Source organism: Rattus rattus, chromosome 6 (genome assembly GCF_011064425.1).
Source record: "Rattus rattus isolate New Zealand chromosome 6, Rrattus_CSIRO_v1, whole genome shotgun sequence".
Lineage (NCBI taxonomy): Eukaryota > Metazoa > Chordata > Mammalia > Rodentia > Muridae > Rattus > Rattus rattus.
This window is the reverse complement of record NC_046159.1, coordinates 14,225,132-14,243,691: the sequence shown is the minus strand read 5'-3', so window position 1 is coordinate 14,243,691 and position 18,560 is coordinate 14,225,132. Positions and strand designations below refer to the sequence as shown.

Here is an 18,560-nt window from a genome sequence, read left to right as displayed (position 1 = left end):
AGACACACATATACACACATATACACACATACACACATACACACACATACACACATACACACACACACACACACACGGTACATAGACGCACAAGCAGGCAAACACGTATACACGTAAAATAGAGATAAATCAGTTTTGGGAAAAACAGCAATTAGAAAGGGATTACTTAAGATACATGCCAAACTCCCAGCACCTTTTTCTGGGGTGCTTCCTCTTTGGGGGGCTGGTCTAGGAGAGCACAAAGGGTCTTTGCTCTTCCAAAAGGGAACAAACTCTCAGTGTCCTTGAAGGCGGCAGAGGAAGAGAAAGGAGGATGTGTCTGGGATGGGAGGCGTCCAGTGGTTCCAGATCTGTTCTCTTTTTAAAAATCCTTATAATTCCAGTCAGGGAAAGTCTGGACTATTGGGAAGTCATCCTGGGCCAGACTGAGCTACATGTGTACACACATACACACCTCAAGCAAAGAAAAATGAGATGTGTGTGGGGTGTAGTTTGTGGTCTTTAAGCCCCTACTATAGATACAGAATTTCCCTTATACTATTTATTTTTAAAATATATTGTGTTTGTGCGCGTACACAGAAGCAGGTACTGGCCTGTGTCTGGTGTGCTTGTGGAGGTTGGAGAGGACTGTGGGTTGAACATCAGGCCTGATCACCATGCATCTGAATTTGTTGAGTCATCTCCCCAGCCCACCTTTAGAGTCCATATCTAGAGTCATTATTTACAGCCCAGGGGTGGGAGGAAATCCTTCTGCACTCATTACATCACTAGCCACATCTCCAGGGATGTGTGGCTTGACTCCTGAAGAATCAAGGAAAGACTCAAAGGAAAGATTGTTCAACAAGAGAAAATTGAGCGCACTTGAGGTGAAGGGAAGTGTGTGTGTGGAATGTGGGGGGCGGCATTTTTGAGATTTTGAAAACAGCTTTAAGCAAAATTTATTAAGAATCTTGAGTCAGAATTCCAGGCTGAAATGGCATGGGAGCTAGGGATTAGGCCTGTTTCCATGCCTTCAAAAAAGTGCCATCGTCGCTGGGTGGCACGGGGACAATGTTGTACAACAATGGGTGTGATGGTTAGACTTGAGGGTCAACTCGACTGTCTTATAGTTGCCTAAGAGACAGACCTTGACTGTATCTCTGGGGCATTTAGTTGAGGAGGAAAGACCCACCCTAGATGTGGTGACACTACCGTAAGACTGGAGCCCCAGATGTGGACATAGGCAAGAAGGAGAAAGTGAGCTGGTAACCAGCCTTCATCTCTCTTAGCTTCCTGACTGTGGGTACACCATAACCAGCTACCCCATTCTCTTGTCACCAACCTCTTGGCCATGATGGATTAGTATCTGTACTGGCTGGTTTTGTGTGTCAACTTGACACAAGCTGGAGTTATCACAGAGAAAGGAGACTCCATTGAGGAAATGCCTCCATGAAAGCCAGCTGTAAGGCATTTTCTCAATGAGAGATCAAGGAGGAAGGGTCCAGCCCATTGTGAGTGGTGCCATCCCTGGGCTGGTGGTCCTGGGTTCTATAAGAGAGCAAGCTGAGCAAGCCAGGGGAAGCAAGCCAGTAAGTAACATCCCTCCATGGCCTCTGCATCAGCTCCTGCTTCCTGACCTGCTTGAGTTCCAGTCCTGATGTCCTTTGGTGATGAACAGCAATGTGGAAGTAAGCTGAATAAACCATTTCCTCCCCAACTTGCTTCTTGGTCATGATGTTTGCACAGGAATAGAAACCCTGACTAAGACAGTATCCCTTTAAAAACTGTGGGTGAAACAAAGCTTCTTGTAAATGCTAAACACTGTATCCCAAGACCAGGTTGCCCCAAGACCAGTGAATTCTCACACACACCAAATTTTGTTGTGAAATCTTGCTCCTAAGTTATCCTTGATTGGCTAATAAAGGTGCCTACAGCCTGGGATAGGCAGAAGACAGGGAGGCATATCAAACCTTCTTGGGTTTGGAGGGCGGTCTGAGGCACCAGGAAGAAGAAGGAGGAGGAGGAGGAGGAGGAGGAGGAGGAGGAGAAGAAGAAGGAGAGAAAGTAGAAGTCAGCATGTGGTAGTGTAGATCTTGAGGCCTGGCCTGATGGAGTAGGAGTGGCCCACACAGAACATGGCAAGTGTTATCTCGGGGGCCACTACAGGCAAGTAGACACAATAGCATTAAGGGTTGCTACCTGTCCAGCTCTAGTGCTTTCAAGCTTATTATAAATCTAAAGGTTTCTTTGTCTTTTTGGGGGGGGGGAATTAAATGATTGAAGTGGGGTAGAAACTCCTAATAGATATTTAAAGGCAACAACCCCCAGAGCAACAATTTCATAACAGCCTCTCCCTTTAAGTTTCTTCTGTCCGATATTTTGTCACAGCAAGGGAAAACAAACAACTACTACTACTATGACAGTGGACACTAACCACATGGCGTCAGCTCTCAAGAGCTAATGGAGCCCAACGAGATGGAATGCCAGGATACAGAAGCAACTGCTACTTCCTGTGGATTAGATCCATAGACTTCTGAGCTACCATCCAACTCTTAAGCTCCCGTATTTTTAAAACCACACCTGTACATAAATCCCAGTCACCAGGGCTAACACTGAACCTGGGTAGAAATGAGGTAGGGTGGCTGTGTGGGGATGAGAGACCAGAGAATTACTTTCCAGTGAGGCTTCCTCCACACAAACGGTTTGATTTTAAGTGGAACATTCACTGCGTGGACCGTTGGGTGGAGGTGGAGTGGAAGAGTCACCCAGAAGCTTTGTGAGGAAGGACAGTTCGCTGCGGTTTGCTAAGGTGCCAACACACCTAGTGCTCTCAGGCACTGGAAGGGACCATGAAAATCTCAAGTTGGACACCCCAAAGCATGGCCTGAAATGGAATGCCCAGAATACAGGCCTTTCTGCTCCACCTTGAAGGCTTCAGTCTGAACCTGCCAGCCGGGACTCACTGAGAAGTCATGGGGTTTGCTCCGTAGGTAGACAGCTCAAGCATTACACTGTGTTTAAGATAAAGGAAGCCAATTGGGGATATAACTCAGTGGTAAAGCTTGGCATACCTAATACCCTAGGTTTAAACTTTAGTAATTCCCATGCCTGGGTGTGTGCATGCATGTGTGCACATACACACACACACACACACTCAACACACACACACACACACACACACACACACACACACCAGAAGTTATTTTTTATTCCATTTTAAACTAATTACCCATTTCCTCCCTCAAACCTTTATTAAAGTTATGATTTGAGAATAGGTAGCCTTGAGGCTAGAGTTGTGGCTCAGTTGGTCACAGTGCTTATCTAGATGCACAAAGCCCTGGGTTAAATCCCCGAGGTACGGTGGTTTGTGCCTTTAAGCTCCGGGGATGTGGGAGTGGAGGCTAAGGCCGGCCAGGGCTACCATAGTGAGATAGTGTAAAAACAAATCTAAAAGCAAGCAAACAAAAACAACCCCCAAGAGATCGCGTCTTTGTTCTGCTTTGATGCTGTCGGAGGTCAGAAAATGAATCTCCAGACTGTGGTGCTTTGACTTGCTGAGAACTTGAACGAACAGACGCTGGAGGTCTTTAGAAGCAGCCTCAGAACCAGGCTGTCTCTGCTCTCCCCACCCTAACCTGCCTCCTGTCTTTGTTCTTTCCCAACATGAATCCTAGAAGTCAAACTTCTTCTTGCCCAAGGCAGGCCATAGGAAAAATATCCCTCTAATCTTCCCTCACCTTCCTGGATAGGGAGCCCGAGATAATAACTTCTCTGTGTAACACTGTGGTAGGCAGCTTTTTCCAGTGTGATCCTGCTCCACACAAAGGGAGGCTATGAGGGAGGCTGCAAGTCAGAGGCCAAGGACTGAATAGAGCGGCCATGCTGGGCTCATCTCCTTGGTCTCGCCCAGTTAGTGCTGTGTTTTCTGTGCACTCATGTTTCTATACCTCTCTTCATGGTTCAAAGTTAAGTCATAAAAATAGATAAATTAATAAACGTACTTTTTTTTCAGAGAAAGGTTTTTGTTGTTGTTGTTTGAGACAAGGTCTCTCTTAGTCCTGGTCGTCCTGGAACTAGCTATAGAGACCAGGCTGGCCTTGGGCTTACAGAGAGCCTCCTGGCCCTGTCTCCCAGGTGCTGGAAATTAAAGTCACGCAGCACCAGTCCATCTAGAGTAGTTTTATATATACTCTACCGAGACTGTATTCCAATCAGTCATTTCCCCATGAGATTAGGCATTCTTATCCTTCTTTGTATGCTGGGATTGAAGACTTTGGGTGTTTATTTACTTGACTTTAAATATTATTTATGCTATACATCTATAACTTAAAAAATTGTGATAGGGTCTTACTACATAGCCCAGGATGTTCTCCAGCACACCATGTAGACTAAGGTGTTCTTGAACTCAGAGATCTCTGCCTTCCTCTGCCTCCTAAGTGCTGAGAAAAAGGGCATGTGTTACCCCTGGCCATTTAATTAATTCTTTATTTGTTTAGTTAGTTTTTTTTTATTTGTTAGTTTTCTAGAGATAGGGGTTTTTTGTGTAGCCACCACTGTCCCTCAACTCACTCTGTAGCCCAAGTAGGTCTCGAACTCAGAGATCTGCCTGCCTCTGCCTCCCAAGTGCAGGAATTAAAGGCACGCAGCACCACCATTTAATTTTTGAGACAGGATCTCTCTATGTAGCCCTGACTGTCTTAGAACTCTTTGTATAGAGTAGGCTGACCTTGAACTCACAGAGATCAGGCACGTGCCACTATGTCCAGCCTTATATTTTTATATTTATTATTATTATTCTTTATGCATGTCTCGGTGTCTATGTGTATGCTATGTGTGTGTCCAGGGAGGTCAGAAGAGGGCTCAGAACAGATAGTGTTTCCCTGGACAGCTGAGCTACGGATTCTGAAGTTGATTCTAAGCTCTGGTGGCAAGGACACAGGACAGACGTTAGCATATTTGTTATGTGATGCATTTGCCAGAGATGGAATGACAGAATAGCGTCATGGTGGCACACATCTTTAATTCCAGCACTCAGGAGGCAGAGGCAGGTGGATCTCTGTGAGTTCAAGGGCAGCCTGGTTTACATAGCATTCCAGCAAGATGCTGCTGGTAAAAAGAAAGAGCAGAACAATCTCCATTCGATCTCTATTTCACAGGATCAGTCTATCTTCAGGTGAGCAGCCTAACATAACACAATGTCAGCCTCTAGTTCCTCACTGAAAGGTTGGGCACCTCCTACACAGTAGGGCTGTTGTGACAGTGAAATAGATTAATACTGGAAGAACAATGTCAAGAACATTGTATGGGTATTCTGCAGCATGGAGTGACCGCATCCACGGTGAGTTGCCTAGGAGATGGAGGTGAGTCCAGCCCATGTCAACGTTCATAGCAGGAAAGATGGCAGGAAAGAAAACCCAAGGGCAGAACGGACCCACATGTGTCCTGCTGGAGGAGACACAGTGATGAGACCAGAAGCAAAGACCAGGGAGAACAGATGGGCCTAACGGGTTTTTGTTTTTGGAGTAATGATGAGGGTCATGACCTCTATCTCCCTGCTCGTAAATCATCAGGAAAACAACTACTCAGGTCCCAGTTTGGCTGCTCCCTGATTGTTTTTCTGAGGCTGATGAAGTGGTTGAGGTCTGCTGCGAGACTAACATGGGTCCTACACAGTGTGCTTTCTCATGGGTGATAAGGGTTCGCCAGTGATAGCTGTCACCTCCTGCACGCCAACCTCAAGCGTGTCACAGGCGGATGAACAAGCCCCACTGAATGGTAAGGTGCGCGTGTGTGAGTGGATCTCGGTTGGATTGGGTGGGTCTTTCCTTAATTGTGCTGTTATTCTCATACAGATGTCCCAGCCAGGGACTTAAGAAGCCTTTGTTTAAATCTCAGGGACTAGAAAGCACTTGAGAGTCTGGATAAATCTAGGTGTGTATAAATCTGAGCTGATGAGTCTTTGTACTTTATTAAAGGACACTCTGAAAACAGGAACCTGTTTGTCCTCTCCAGTTGTGCCATTCTGGGTCTGACTCAGTTCCCTAAAAGAAGTGAATAAGCCACAGGCCAAAGCCTTTTTCCAAGTTCCTGATGCAAGATTGATTTCTCCAGTTTCTTGACATTTGCATTTAACCTCTAAATGTTCTTGGCTGGGCTGCTTTTGGGGGTTCTCTCCATCTCCCCACTGTTTGGTTATGGTCTTTTCTTTCCTTCTGTTTTCAGGTCTCCTCCCCGTTCCTGATTCCAGCCTGAATCTTTCTCTTTAGCCCCAGGATATCAGCTCATCCTTGGCCTTCAGAAAACTTTCACCAGAGGAAGAAGTTGCTTCTAGGGACAGGTTTATTTTTTTAAGGTAATAATTTTTAAAAATAATTTATTTATTTTTATTTCATATGCATAGGTATCTGTCTTTGTGAGGGCGTCGGATCCTCTGGAACGGGAGTTACAGTTGTGAGCGGCCATGTGGGTGCTGGGAATTGAACCCTAGTCCTCTGGAAGAGCAGCCGGTGCTCTTGACCGCTGAAACATTTCTCCAGCCCTTAGGGACAGCTTTATTTTAGACAGGGTGGTAAGTGGCAAGCTCCTAAGCCAGGAGGACAACCTCAGCTCAGGGACAAGGCCTGGGATCTTTCTCTATTCTCAAGTTTCTATTTATTTAGTTTGTTTATTTGAGTTACTCACCACACTGCTCTAACGTGGTCAGTACCTCACTTCGTAGCCCAGGCTGGCCTCATGCTCACAACGCCCTTGGTCCAGACTCTCAGGCACTGGGACTAGAGACGTGTGCTGCCACCTTCTTTCAAGCCTGTATTCTGCAAACACGAGAGGTTCTTAACATAACACAATGTATCAATGTGTCAAACACACTTTCTTTTCTTCCAGGATGGCAGCAGGAGCTGGGATGCAATGACCCTAAAGAGGCCCCAAGGCCCTAAGATGGAGAAGCATTAAACAGAAGGAGCCCAGGTCCCCAAATGACAGGGGAGAACAGAGCCCAGTGTTGCCTGCCCTGCCCCCTTACTTTGTGACTTAACTAGCGATGGATTTGTATTCTCTAACGTTGCTGCAACCTGGAGGTTATTTGTTCTGGCAATTGCTTTCCCTGGTTGACTCACCCACTAAAATTGGAAAGGGCTAATGAAAATACTCTGTTTGACCTTGAAGAACAGACAGAATAGCGCATGCAATTTCCTGTTAAATGTAACCTAGGAAGAGGGAGCCAGTGTTCTCCACTTTCCGCCGTACCACAGGGCTTCTACATTTTTACAGCACTAACCCCTGAGAGCAGGCAGAGTCTGGCAGTCCCAGCGTACTGACAGCAATGGCTGGAAGCTGTTGGTGGACTCAGTGGTCCTAGATCCCAGAGGAAGGCAGGGACACACTAGGAGGCTAGTCAGGACCAACACAAGTGTCTATGGTGTCCACTGAATAACAAATATTAGAGAACATGGTTTGACCTTCCTTTGATTAAGTGCAGGAAACTCAAGAGATTTAAATCGATGTGTCAGGTGTGTCACCAAGACAACAAGAGGTGACAAATGTGGGTTCCTGTAAAATGAATTGAATTATACCTATTCCCCGTCTAGCTTACAAATGAATGAAACTCAAGCTATGATTTATTTATTTAGCTTTTGTGCAATTACTGGGGGATTACCCCTAGTCTAATTCTCTAATGGCTAGAATGGTTACTTCCCAGCTGAGCTCCCCAAGTACTTGCTGTCGTGTCGTCTTGCTCCACCAGCCTGCCCTCTTTGTCCATTTCCCTCGGGCATGTGCTTCTGGTTCATCATATTTAATGAAGACCTCCTATTCTATCTCTCCTGTTCTATCTGTCTATCTTCCTCCTCCTTCACTCTCCCTCTTCCTCCCTTCTCTGTGTCTCTGTGTCTGTGTCTCTCTCTGTCTGCCCTCCCCCCCTCCAGGTCCCTACCTGCCAGATAACTGAAAACCTACCCACCTCTCTCCCCTCCAATAATTGCCTGTAACCACCTTTGGTGTACTGGGAATTTGCTTGTCCTGGGCTACAGAATTTAGCTTGAATACATAGTAGCGCCAGACCAACCCCCCAACAGGTTCCTTCTGTAAACGATTGAGATGTGTGCCCGCTTGGGATCAATGCGGCTTCAGTTGTGATTTCTAGAACAACATTTTCTATTCAGAGGAGGCGCGGCCGTCAGGCGTGACAGGCTGTTCCAGGTCACCTCTCTCAGTCACCTTTCTTTGACTTTCCTTGGAGGCAAGCCAGGTTCGGAAGCCAGGGAGTCCCGGGGAATCTGAACTTTCTGTAATGACCTCAGTGGGTGTTTTGGCATCCAAGATATTCAGTCTACTGCTAACGAGTGAGAAGCTCACAGGTGCTGTCTGTGGCAGAGGCAAGGATCCTGATATCTTTGGTGACTGCTTTGAGGGTCCCCCCACCTTTAGGTTGAGAGGAGAGTCAGGAAGCAGAGGCAGGAGGGTTGACCCATGTTACTCAAACTCAGTGAATTAAGAACCAGCCCGGATTCTGTCCCCAGAAGACTCCTCCTTCCAAAAAGAAATGCTAAAACAAACTGGGGGCGGGAGGAAGGCCAGTTACGTTTGAGAGACCTGATTCTGAGCTGTAATTCTCACACTCAAATGGGGAAAATGTGACAAGAGGGAGGCATCTGAAGGGACAAGGCAAACAAAGTGGATAAAAGCCAGGAGCCACGGATTCTTGGCATCTTGCACATCTGGCATGTGTGTGTGGGCATATGTGTGACTACACAGGTGGAGTCCAGAGATCTAGCCCAGGAGTGGCACCGCCCACAATGGGCTCTCACAGCAGTCATCATTCAAGAAAATGCCCAGGGGCTTGCCCACCGGCCAGCCCGATGGTGACACTTTCTCAATTGAGGCTCCTCTTCCCAGATGACTGGAGCTCTGTCAAGTTGACAGAAACCAGCCAGCACTCTCACTGAATCTGAAACTCAATGTTTCTGCTAGTCTGACTGGACAGAGAACCCCAGAATTCTTCTGTCCCCCAGCCAAGCGCTGGGACTACAGGAACATGCCATCAAGCCTAGCTTTTATGGGGGTGCTGAAGATCTGAACTCAGGTTGTCATACTTGTCCAACAAGCACTTCACCACTGAACCATCTCCCTGGATCCCTTTTTTAAAAAAAAACTGAGATAGTATCTCTTTACACAACCCAGGCTGGCACTGAACTGGATCTCCAAGCTGCCACAGCCTCCTGAGTACCGACTTTATAGGTGTGTCGCCGTGCCCAGTTGCGAAGTTTTCAAAGCGAAATGTGCACAATTTGACTTCATTTGGACTACACGAACAGGGATATTCTTTTATCTTTTCACTACGGGAAGTGCACGGGCCCTTCTCCTTTCGCTACCCCGTGTAACCTGGCTATTCAGGGTCACCTCCCTGCTCCGTGTGCTCGATTTCCTGTCCTTCTATATCCTTCTCATGCTCTGGGGTCACTGACATCAGTCTTCATATCTCTGAATGTGTTTTTAATTATTTTTTATTTATTTATATTTTTAGATTTATTTATTTATTATATATAAGTACACAGTGGACAGTTCAAATAATTATAGAACATTGAAAGCGTTAGCACATTAAGGGGCCAGTGACATGGCTTAGTGGTGCTTGGGGTCAACACTGACTACCTGAGTTCAATTCCCAACACCCGCCCAGTGGAAGGAGAGAATGGGTTTTCAAAAGTATGCATATACCAGACTCACAGACACACACACACACACACACACACACACACACACACACACACACACACACACACACACGGTAGATAAATGTTTAGGAAGAACTAACACTTAAGTCATTAAGCCTAAAATTATTATCACTGTTGTTAATATTAATTGTGATGTATGGTGAGTCACTCCTTTTATGTAAAAAGTTTCATTTATTTTTATGTCTGAGTGTTTTGCCTGCATGTTTATCTGTGTACCATGTGTGTGACTGGTGCCCAAGGAAGCCAGAGAGGGCACTGGTGGAGTTACAGAAGGTTGTGAACTGCCATGTGCCAGGGGCTGTGGTACACGTCTATAATCTCAGAACTAGGGAGGTAGAGGCAGGCAGACTGACCTCTGGGAGTTCCAGGCCAGCCTGGTCTACATAGTATGACTCTGTCTCAAATAACAACAATAAGACATCAACCAGAAGGACACCAGGTTAGTGATGAAACATCACTTGCGGTGCTAAAAGCTTTGCACTTTTACGTTTGCTCTCAGACAACTCTTGTGGAACAGAAGGGGTTTATCAGCATTCAGCAGATGGTGGGGGGCCATGACTAGATAACCAAGAAGCTCCAGGGTCAAGGTAATGGTTTCAGGATTTCTGCACTAAAATGCGGAACTCTTGGTGCCTGCGAGTGAGAAACCAGTCAGCTTCTGTTTGCGGGACCTTGCAAGCCAGGAGCAGCAGGTAGAGTGGACGTAGAAACCTGGAAAAGAACTGAGGTCAGGACACCCAGGTCAGAGCCTCAGCACGCCTCAGCCTGCACTTAGGATGGGGGAAAGAGTCACAGGAGCTGTGTGCTCTAAGCAACAAGGAGATGGCATCATTTTCATTTCAAGAGAGCCGGCCAGTTTCAACTACACGGCCACCTCAGTGCCAGTCTGCACTACGTGATCGCAATATACAAATAAGTAAACAAATAAACAAATCTACAAATGAGTAAATGAACTAATGAATACATCTATGTATGTGTATATATGAATGTATGAATGTATGTATGTATGAATGCATGTATGTATGTACATATGTTATGTATGTAAACATGGTCTCACTATGCAGTCCTGACTGGCTTGGAACTCTATACAGACCAGGTTGGTTTCAAACTCAGAGATCTTTCTGCCTCAGAAAGGCAAATCCAACCACACCAAGCCATGGATAAATAAGTTAAACAAATTTGGTGCTTGGAAGTGGAAGCAGAAGGATCAGGAGTTCAAGGCCACCCTCACCCTATAAAGCCAGTTTCCATTGAGACTATTGTATCCAAACAGGATAGCCTGACTGACAGACAGGATGGACAAACGAAGAAAGCTGAGTCTCAGTGATTTGCCAAGATGGTCCAGGTAATAAATAGCGCGGGCAGGCTTCAAATCCAGATTGTTAATTCCAAACCCACGCGAACTTCGCAACCTGGCGCCTTCCTAACTACAATGTCATTCCAGTCTCTGCACACAAAGGTTAAGGAGCGATGACTTTCCTTACCGGCTGCTGAAGCACGAGCGACTCAGAGAGACTCAGCCTGGCGCTGGGCCCGGCGGGTGACCAGCGACAGTGGGCGTCTCCTCCTAGCCTGGCTCGCGCAGGTTACACCTTTCCCGCCCGCAGCCCCACGCGCGGCCCGCAGCGAACTACACTTCCCGGCAGGACGCGGCGCGCGCACGCGCACGGGGGGCCTCCGCCATGGCGACAGTGCTGTCCAGGGCTCTCAAGCTCCCGGGTAAGGAGTCTGCAGCCCCGCGACCACGCTGTGGAGACATGGCCTGGGGAGAGAGGCGAGGCGAGGCGAGGCGAGGCGCGGCGGGGCCTGGCTGTTAGCTGGGAGGGCTGCAGTGTCCGGGGGACAGGAAAGGGGCGCCTGGGTGTGAATCGGGGACCGGGGACGCTCGGGGACACTTGGGGACTCTCGGGGACTCCCGGGGCAGACACTGCTGGAGGCGCGCGGGGTCGGGTCGAAGGTGGAGGGGCGCGACGGTGACTGTCAGGTCAGAGCGCATGTCGCTGTGGTCTCCGAGGGAAGGCCGGCCATTGGAGCATCCTTCCCTGAGCACCGGGACTAGCTGCTGCTATCTGGGGCTGGACCAGAGGGGGAGCCGGGGGTTGCAGGACTGTAAGTGAGTGGCCTGGGCGGAACAGCATCCACTTACTGACAGCCACCTTGCCGCTGTGAGCTAACCCAGGCAGGTGTTCTCCTTCCTCCTGTGTGGAAGAGGAAAGATTAGGAAAATGGCTAATTGAATTACACGGGGTCACACAGCAGGGCACTGTGCTGTTTGAATTGCACTGTTTTAACCAAAGCGTATTTATTCTGTCGTTAACCAATTTTAAACATTTAGGGCTTTCGAAAAGAAAAATCGTGGCTCCACTTAAAAAAAAAAATTAAACACGAAGTTATAAGCGTTTACTGGCCAATCACTTAAGAGGGAAGCAGTTGTTTCCCCTGCCACGTTAGAAAGGGTATCTCTGATAGTTAATCAGCTTGAGGCCCTAGGAGGGCTGCAGGGAGGGACCGCGTTCTCAGAGTTTCTAGTCTGCTACCTTGAAAAAAAAAAAAACGGCCTTGTGTCTTAGATGACTTGAGACTCCATGTCTTTAGATCTTTCTCCCCTTCACTGGCTGCTTGGAACACTGGAAAGGACATTGATAAGATCTGTCTCCAGTGTGTACATAATACTGAAATTAAGAGTGAGACGCATTTCCCCCGCAGGATTCATTTACTTTGAACCCCGATGGTTTGAATGCTATCTTCTCAAAGGCATAATTAAATGGCAGGCGTTTGTTTGTTTGTTTGTTTGTTTTTTAGAGTCCTTGTTTTATTTCAGCATAGATGATTGTTATTCTCTGAGAATAAAACTGCAAAAAGGGTATGTACCTCAGGGCACGTGCTTACTTACCACCCACAGAGCCAAGTCCCCAGCACTGAAGAAAAAGCTAGTAATAGTCAAGAGGAGGTGGGACAAGAGATAATACTGGGACGAATATGAGAAAAGCCACAATCCTTTTGTATACTCCTCAAAATATTCTTTTAAAAAATAAGGGGGGGGCTTCTTGCCTGTGCTCTTTTGTGTCTTCATTCTGAGAATGTGGTGCACACAGAATACTCCTTGGTCTATTGGGTTATAGTTATTTCACCAGCGGAGAGTCCCGGGTGATGCATTCCTGTGTTTGGAAGTCAGTTTGGCCCTAAGGGATGAGCTGTGATCAATACTAAGGCCTACATACAGTATCAATATTTACTAGATGTGATGTGGATTTTTTTTTTTTTTCTGTCTTCTGGCTTGTTTTTCTCCTGTTCTCAACTCAGCCCTTTTCCTTCACTACCCCATATATAATTTGTGGCTTTTGTATTAGGTAGAAGTTGCTTTCTCAAAGCTGTTCTTGGATACCTTGTAACCGGGACTGTGAGATTGCAGTCCTGGTTGTGTTACCTTAGTTAACTCTCTTACCACTTATCTGTGCTGAGGATCCCATCCTGGGCCTTGTGTTGTTAGGCGTGCAAGCTACCAGCTGAGCAGCTCAGACGCTGAGCTACATCCCCAGCCATGCCCCAGACTAAATGCATTCTTCACTTGCTTAGCTCTTTAAGCGTTTCTAGTTTCCTCATCTGCAATAGTGGTGTTGTTCTAGAACATTCTCCACATGCCACACGCTACTTCGCATATTTATCTCGCAGGGTTATTTGGAGTAGTAAAAGAAATAGTTGTCCTTAGGAATTTAATTAGCTCCTGACACATTAGCTCTATAGTTTTGGTCATTAGTAGCTCATGAGGGTGATACCTGACCGAAGGCCTCATCCAGCGGATCCGCGGACAAAGCTCTGCTGGGGATGCATTTCATAATCAAAAACCTGTTCACTGAGCACAGGTTGGAAAGGTGTTTGGCTCCCAGGCCTGGCATGAGGTTAATAAGTAACAGAGGGACAATGTGGCCTTTATAAAGCTTGTAGGGCAGCTTATCTTTTAGGTATATGCTTCTTTAGCTTTAAAGTTTGAAGGTCAAACACTGGAGGGACTGTTAAAGCACAATGTTATTGTTGTGGTTTGTTTTATAATATGCGACTTAGAGAGTCTGTGCCCCTAGATAAACTAACCTATACTGGGCGTCATTTACTTTAGTATAGGTACACATCCCATCGCACGTGTAGGTTCAGTATATGCTGGGCTGTCACAGGGTAGCACGCTCTTCAGTAAGGACATTTGGGCACAGCACAGCTGCTTCCTCCACAATGTTCAGGGACACCATTGAGTCACTGTCTCAGCTTTCTAGGAGGAAGAGCAGGCTCTGCAAAGCTTTTATGTCTGTGTTATGAAACCATCGTCTTCTCTTATATTCTTTTCAGACATAAAAAAGTTAATTACATAAATGTGTATGTGTCTGTGTCTCTGCGTGTGTGTGTGTGTGTGTGTGTGTGTGCCTGTGTGGGTATGTTCACGTGTTTGCAGGAGCTCCTGGTGGCTGGAGGCATAGCATCCCCACCTGGAGCTAGAGGTACAGGTTTCAAGCCTCTTCACGTTGGTTCGAGGAGTTCAGTGCAGGTCCTCTGCAAGAGCGGTGCATGCTCTTAGCTACAAAGTCATCTCTCCAGTGCCTCTTTGCAGACATTTCACTGGCTGAAAACTGGAGCCTGGGAAAATGCCTCAGTGGGCAAGAGAGGCTTTGTACATGCCTAAGGAACTGAGTTCGAATTCCTGGCACCCACATAAAGAGCTGGGCACAGCCACACGTATACCTAGTAACCCCAGTGCTAAGGTGGGTAGAAATGGGAAGATTGCTGGTGCTTGCGAGCTTCCAACCGAGTGTAGGTTCAGGGTGAGATCTTTCTCCAAGAATATAAAGTGGAGAGCAATGCAATAGGGTTCCTGGCATCCTCTTCTGGTATGTGCATACACATCAGCATGTATACATTGAACATATACCACACATGCACCCTTCTTATATCATACCACACACACATACTGCACATACATATACACCATCTATACATACACCACAATACACATACATACACAATGCACACACATATATACCATGTATGCATACACCACAGTAAACACACTGCACATACATATACACTATGTATATATGATATATATCATACATACACACACCATATACATGTATACCACACACACACATATAATATATATCACACATCACATGTGCATACCACATACACACACACACACCCCTGTGCTCCCTGGAAGCAGCAGAGTCAGACTGAGTCTGGCTCCTAGACTGTGAAGCACAGGTTCAAGTCTGGCCCGAGTATGGCCTAAGGCTAATCAGGGACTTCTTGTTCTGCTCATTCATTGTCTTTCTGTGAATAGAAAAAAACCCTTTGCCTAGCCAAAATTTGCAGTCTGTAGTAACTAAGCCAATGTTTGTTTCCATACTCTGTGTTCGTGTAAATGCAAATATTTATCATGCTCTGAAGGTTGGTCTAGATCTGTCCCCAATCTCCTGGGATCTTTTAAAGGCAGCAGCCAATGGTGGCTCTATGCTCTGGGGTGCTTACTTCCTACTTCGGAGGCCCTGCACTTTATATCATAAGTTCTTTCCCTGAGGACTTTGTAGTTCTATTACTCTCTTCCCACTATCCATGTAGCCTAGGCCGGTCTGAAACTCATCACACAGCAGAGATCGACTATAAATGTCTGATTCCCTGCCTCCACCTCCTAAATGTTGTGATCTTAGGCATGTGCTAGCACCTAGCAGAAATTAGCCTAGTAAAAGGTCTTAAAATACATTTATTCTTTTGTGTATGTACAGGAAAGGAGTCAGTTTATACCACGTGGTCCTAGGGATTGAACTCCGACTGTCGGGTTTGGCACCCACTGAGCCATCTTGCCATCCCTTTCCCAGGCCGTCCTCAAACTCTTGAACCTGCCTAATTAGGTGCTTGTCTGCACCCCATTGCCTTTTGTCATTGTTAGGACTTGAGTCCCCTAAGCCTAGATGGCATGCTGTATTCCTTTGTCCTTCCTGAAGCCTTGTGCTTCTATGAGAATGCTCAGTGATGGTTATTCTGTACTGGGTTCCCTTTGGCCCATGTGCTCCATTTATTCCGCAGTTAATTGCCTGTATCCCAGGCTTCTCCATCTTCCTTTGAATCTCCTTTAAGTACCGGGTCCGTTTTCTTTTCCTCTTCAGTTATACGTCTCTCTGTATTGATCAGTTTCTTGGTTTGTGTTTGGTTTGAGGTTTTTAAAATTGTTTTTTAAAAAAATCATGTGTATATATGTATGCGTGGGCTTACACATGTAAGTGCGATGCCTGTGGAGGCCAGAAGAGGGCGTTGGGTCCTGAGTTGTCAACCGCCTAAAACAGACAGCAGCTGAACTCATTGAACTCCTATTCCCTGGGAGAGGCCTGTGTGTGCTTAACTATTGAGCCATTTTTCCAGCTCTGGATTGAATGTCTTGGGACAGGGTCTCCTTTTGAAGCCTGGGTTGGTCTGAAACTCACTAAACAGCCCAAGCTGGCCTGGAATTCCAGGCAGCCTCCCACCCGACCCCCTGCCTGCCTGAGCCCGCTGAGTTCTGGAATACAGGCGTGAGGCTCCACACTTGGTCTGTTTGAAAGCTTTGACCTTGGGAGGTAGGAGGAGGGAGGCCAGACTGCCTCAGTTCGAACTTACTTGCTTTTTAACTATGTGGGCCAGTTTTCCAAATGCTCCAGCCTCAGTTTCCCCCTCCAGAAAATGGGAGGCATTTCTGTCTTTTTTTTTTTTTTTTTTCTTTTTTTTTTCTGGAGCTGGGGACCGAACCCAGGGCCTTGCGCTTGCTAGGGCTAGGCAAGCGCTCTACCGCTGAGCTAAATCCCCAACCTAGCATTTCTGTCTTAAAGCTGTCACACAGTTTCTTGAGGGGAGATATTCAAAGTGACCAGAGGAATGGCCATTTGTGTAATTTAGGAAGGTTTTGCCTTCAGAAATACCCTTTTTTTTTTTCTAATTCTATAATTTTCTTTTGTTGTTGTTGACTTTTTTGACACAGACTCCTAACCATGTAGCCTTCAAATTTATGGTTCTCCTGCCTCAGCCTGTATGCAGACTGGGGTGTCGGACCAGTAAGAATGTCTTTTCTAAATTTGCTTTGTTGTTGTTTTCCCGTTGTTCCTGGCTCCTGATAGTTAACTCCCATCTCCTGAACTGTGGTTGCCTCTTAGAAGTAGCACATCTCTTTATGAATCCTTATTTCTGAAAAGTCGTTAAGTACTCAACATTTTTTTTTTCACCTTCCGGTAGGATTGGTGCCCCCTCCTCCTGGGAGCTGAGCTGAGGGTGGAACCCAGGACCCCATGCATGCTGGGCAAGGGATAATCTCTGTTCCTACTTGCTGCTCCTCCCCTGATGTCTTCTTTTCCTGAATTTGCATGCAGTGTTTTGTTGTAGCCTTTCTCGAGCCTTTGTAGAACTCTGCGGAGTCTTATGGCGTGAATGCCAATGTTGGTTTCTTTCTCCAGACCGCTCCTGTTTTGATGGGGTAGCTGTGTTACTGGCTGAGTGGGTAGCAGGGTTTGCCAAGGCAGAGAGCTGGGGCAGTTGGAAGCTCGGATTTAATGAGGACTTGGAGCTCAGATCCCTTTCCCAGCAAAGCACTTCCTCTGCGGTCTCTGCTGTCCGGGCTAGCAGAGCGCAGGGGCTCAGAGTCCCGCCGTCCCGCTGAGACAGCGCTCACTTCTTTTGTGCTGGTTTTAAATCTCTTGAACCCATGAACCTCACACTTACCTTTGTTGCTTGAGTTGTGAAAGTAGATCTGGGCTCTTTTTTTTTTGTTTCATTGTTTATTCTGTTTTTGTTTTTGTTTTCTTTTGAAGACTGAGTTTCACTGTGTAGACCTGGCTGGCCTTTTCTCAGAGAGATCCACCATCCTCCCTCCCGAATACTGGGATTAAAGGTGTTCACCACCATGCCTGACATTCTTTACTTTTAAGATGTGCTCTCCCTATAGAGTTCGGGCTGGCTTTTTATGTAGACCAGGCTGGCCTGGAACCTGTGGCAATCCTCTTGACTCTGCTTCCCATACCCAGGTGTTTTGTTTTGGAAACAGGATCTTATGTAGCCCAGGCTGGCCTGGGACTCATTTTCCAGATAGGGCTCTGATCCTCCTGCTTCAACTTTAAGTGGGAGGACTGTAGTGCTATGACAGGCTTTGTGTGGGGCCTTGTGCTTGCCTGGCCAGGCAAGCCCTCTCCGAGTTTTCCAGTTTATGCTTTAGTTGCCACAGCTTTAAGTTTTCCAACCAAGATTATGGTTATTTTGCACAGCTTAGCGATATTTTGTATCGAATCCTCTGAGTTCTTGTCTGGTTTCTGTCTCCCGGCTGGTCTCTGTCGGTCAAAGCAACCAGTCTCTTCAGGATTGATGATGCCTAGAGTTACTTTCTTTTTCTTTTTCTTTTTTTTTTTTTGGTTCTTTTTTTCGGAGCTGGGGACTGAACCCAGGGCCTTGTGCTTCCTAGGCAAGTGCTCTACCACTGAGCTAAATCTCCAACCCCTAGAGTTACTTTCTAACCACTGGGCAGCTTGCATCTTGTAGAGATCTGGGTCACCAGCACTTCTTGGTTTTGTACTTCTGCTTGGTGTCATGTTCCGTGAAATGGGGCTCATAGGTGTTTCTGTGACCCTAGACTTCATTTTTAGGGATGAAATTATTGGTTGGTTCACATATTCACGAGACAAGGAAGGGTCTTAGAACAAGTGGGCTCTACGCTCCCATGCCTGGGTGTGAATCCCGGGCTTCGCTTCTCCCTCCTAGGTCCTGTGGTCGTTAGGCAAATTACCTCTGTGTTTCAAGGGTCAACATGAGGATTTGATGAATTAAGACGTCCCGGATATCCCGGCCAGTGCTGAG

At 46.6% G+C, this 18,560-nt stretch overlaps 1 protein-coding gene across 1 annotated transcript in view; it reads left to right on the top strand.

The window, feature by feature from the left end:
• The first annotated feature begins 11,352 nt into the window (after positions 1-11,352).
• The window catches only part of Fam234b (family with sequence similarity 234 member B), a 39,045-nt gene continuing 31,837 nt past the window's right edge, over positions 11,353-18,560 (top strand). The window contains exon 1 of the mRNA XM_032905528.1: positions 11,353-11,426. Within this exon, the coding sequence (XP_032761419.1) occupies positions 11,390-11,426 (37 nt within the window). The 5' untranslated portion in view covers positions 11,353-11,389. The remainder of the gene's footprint in view (positions 11,427-18,560) is intronic.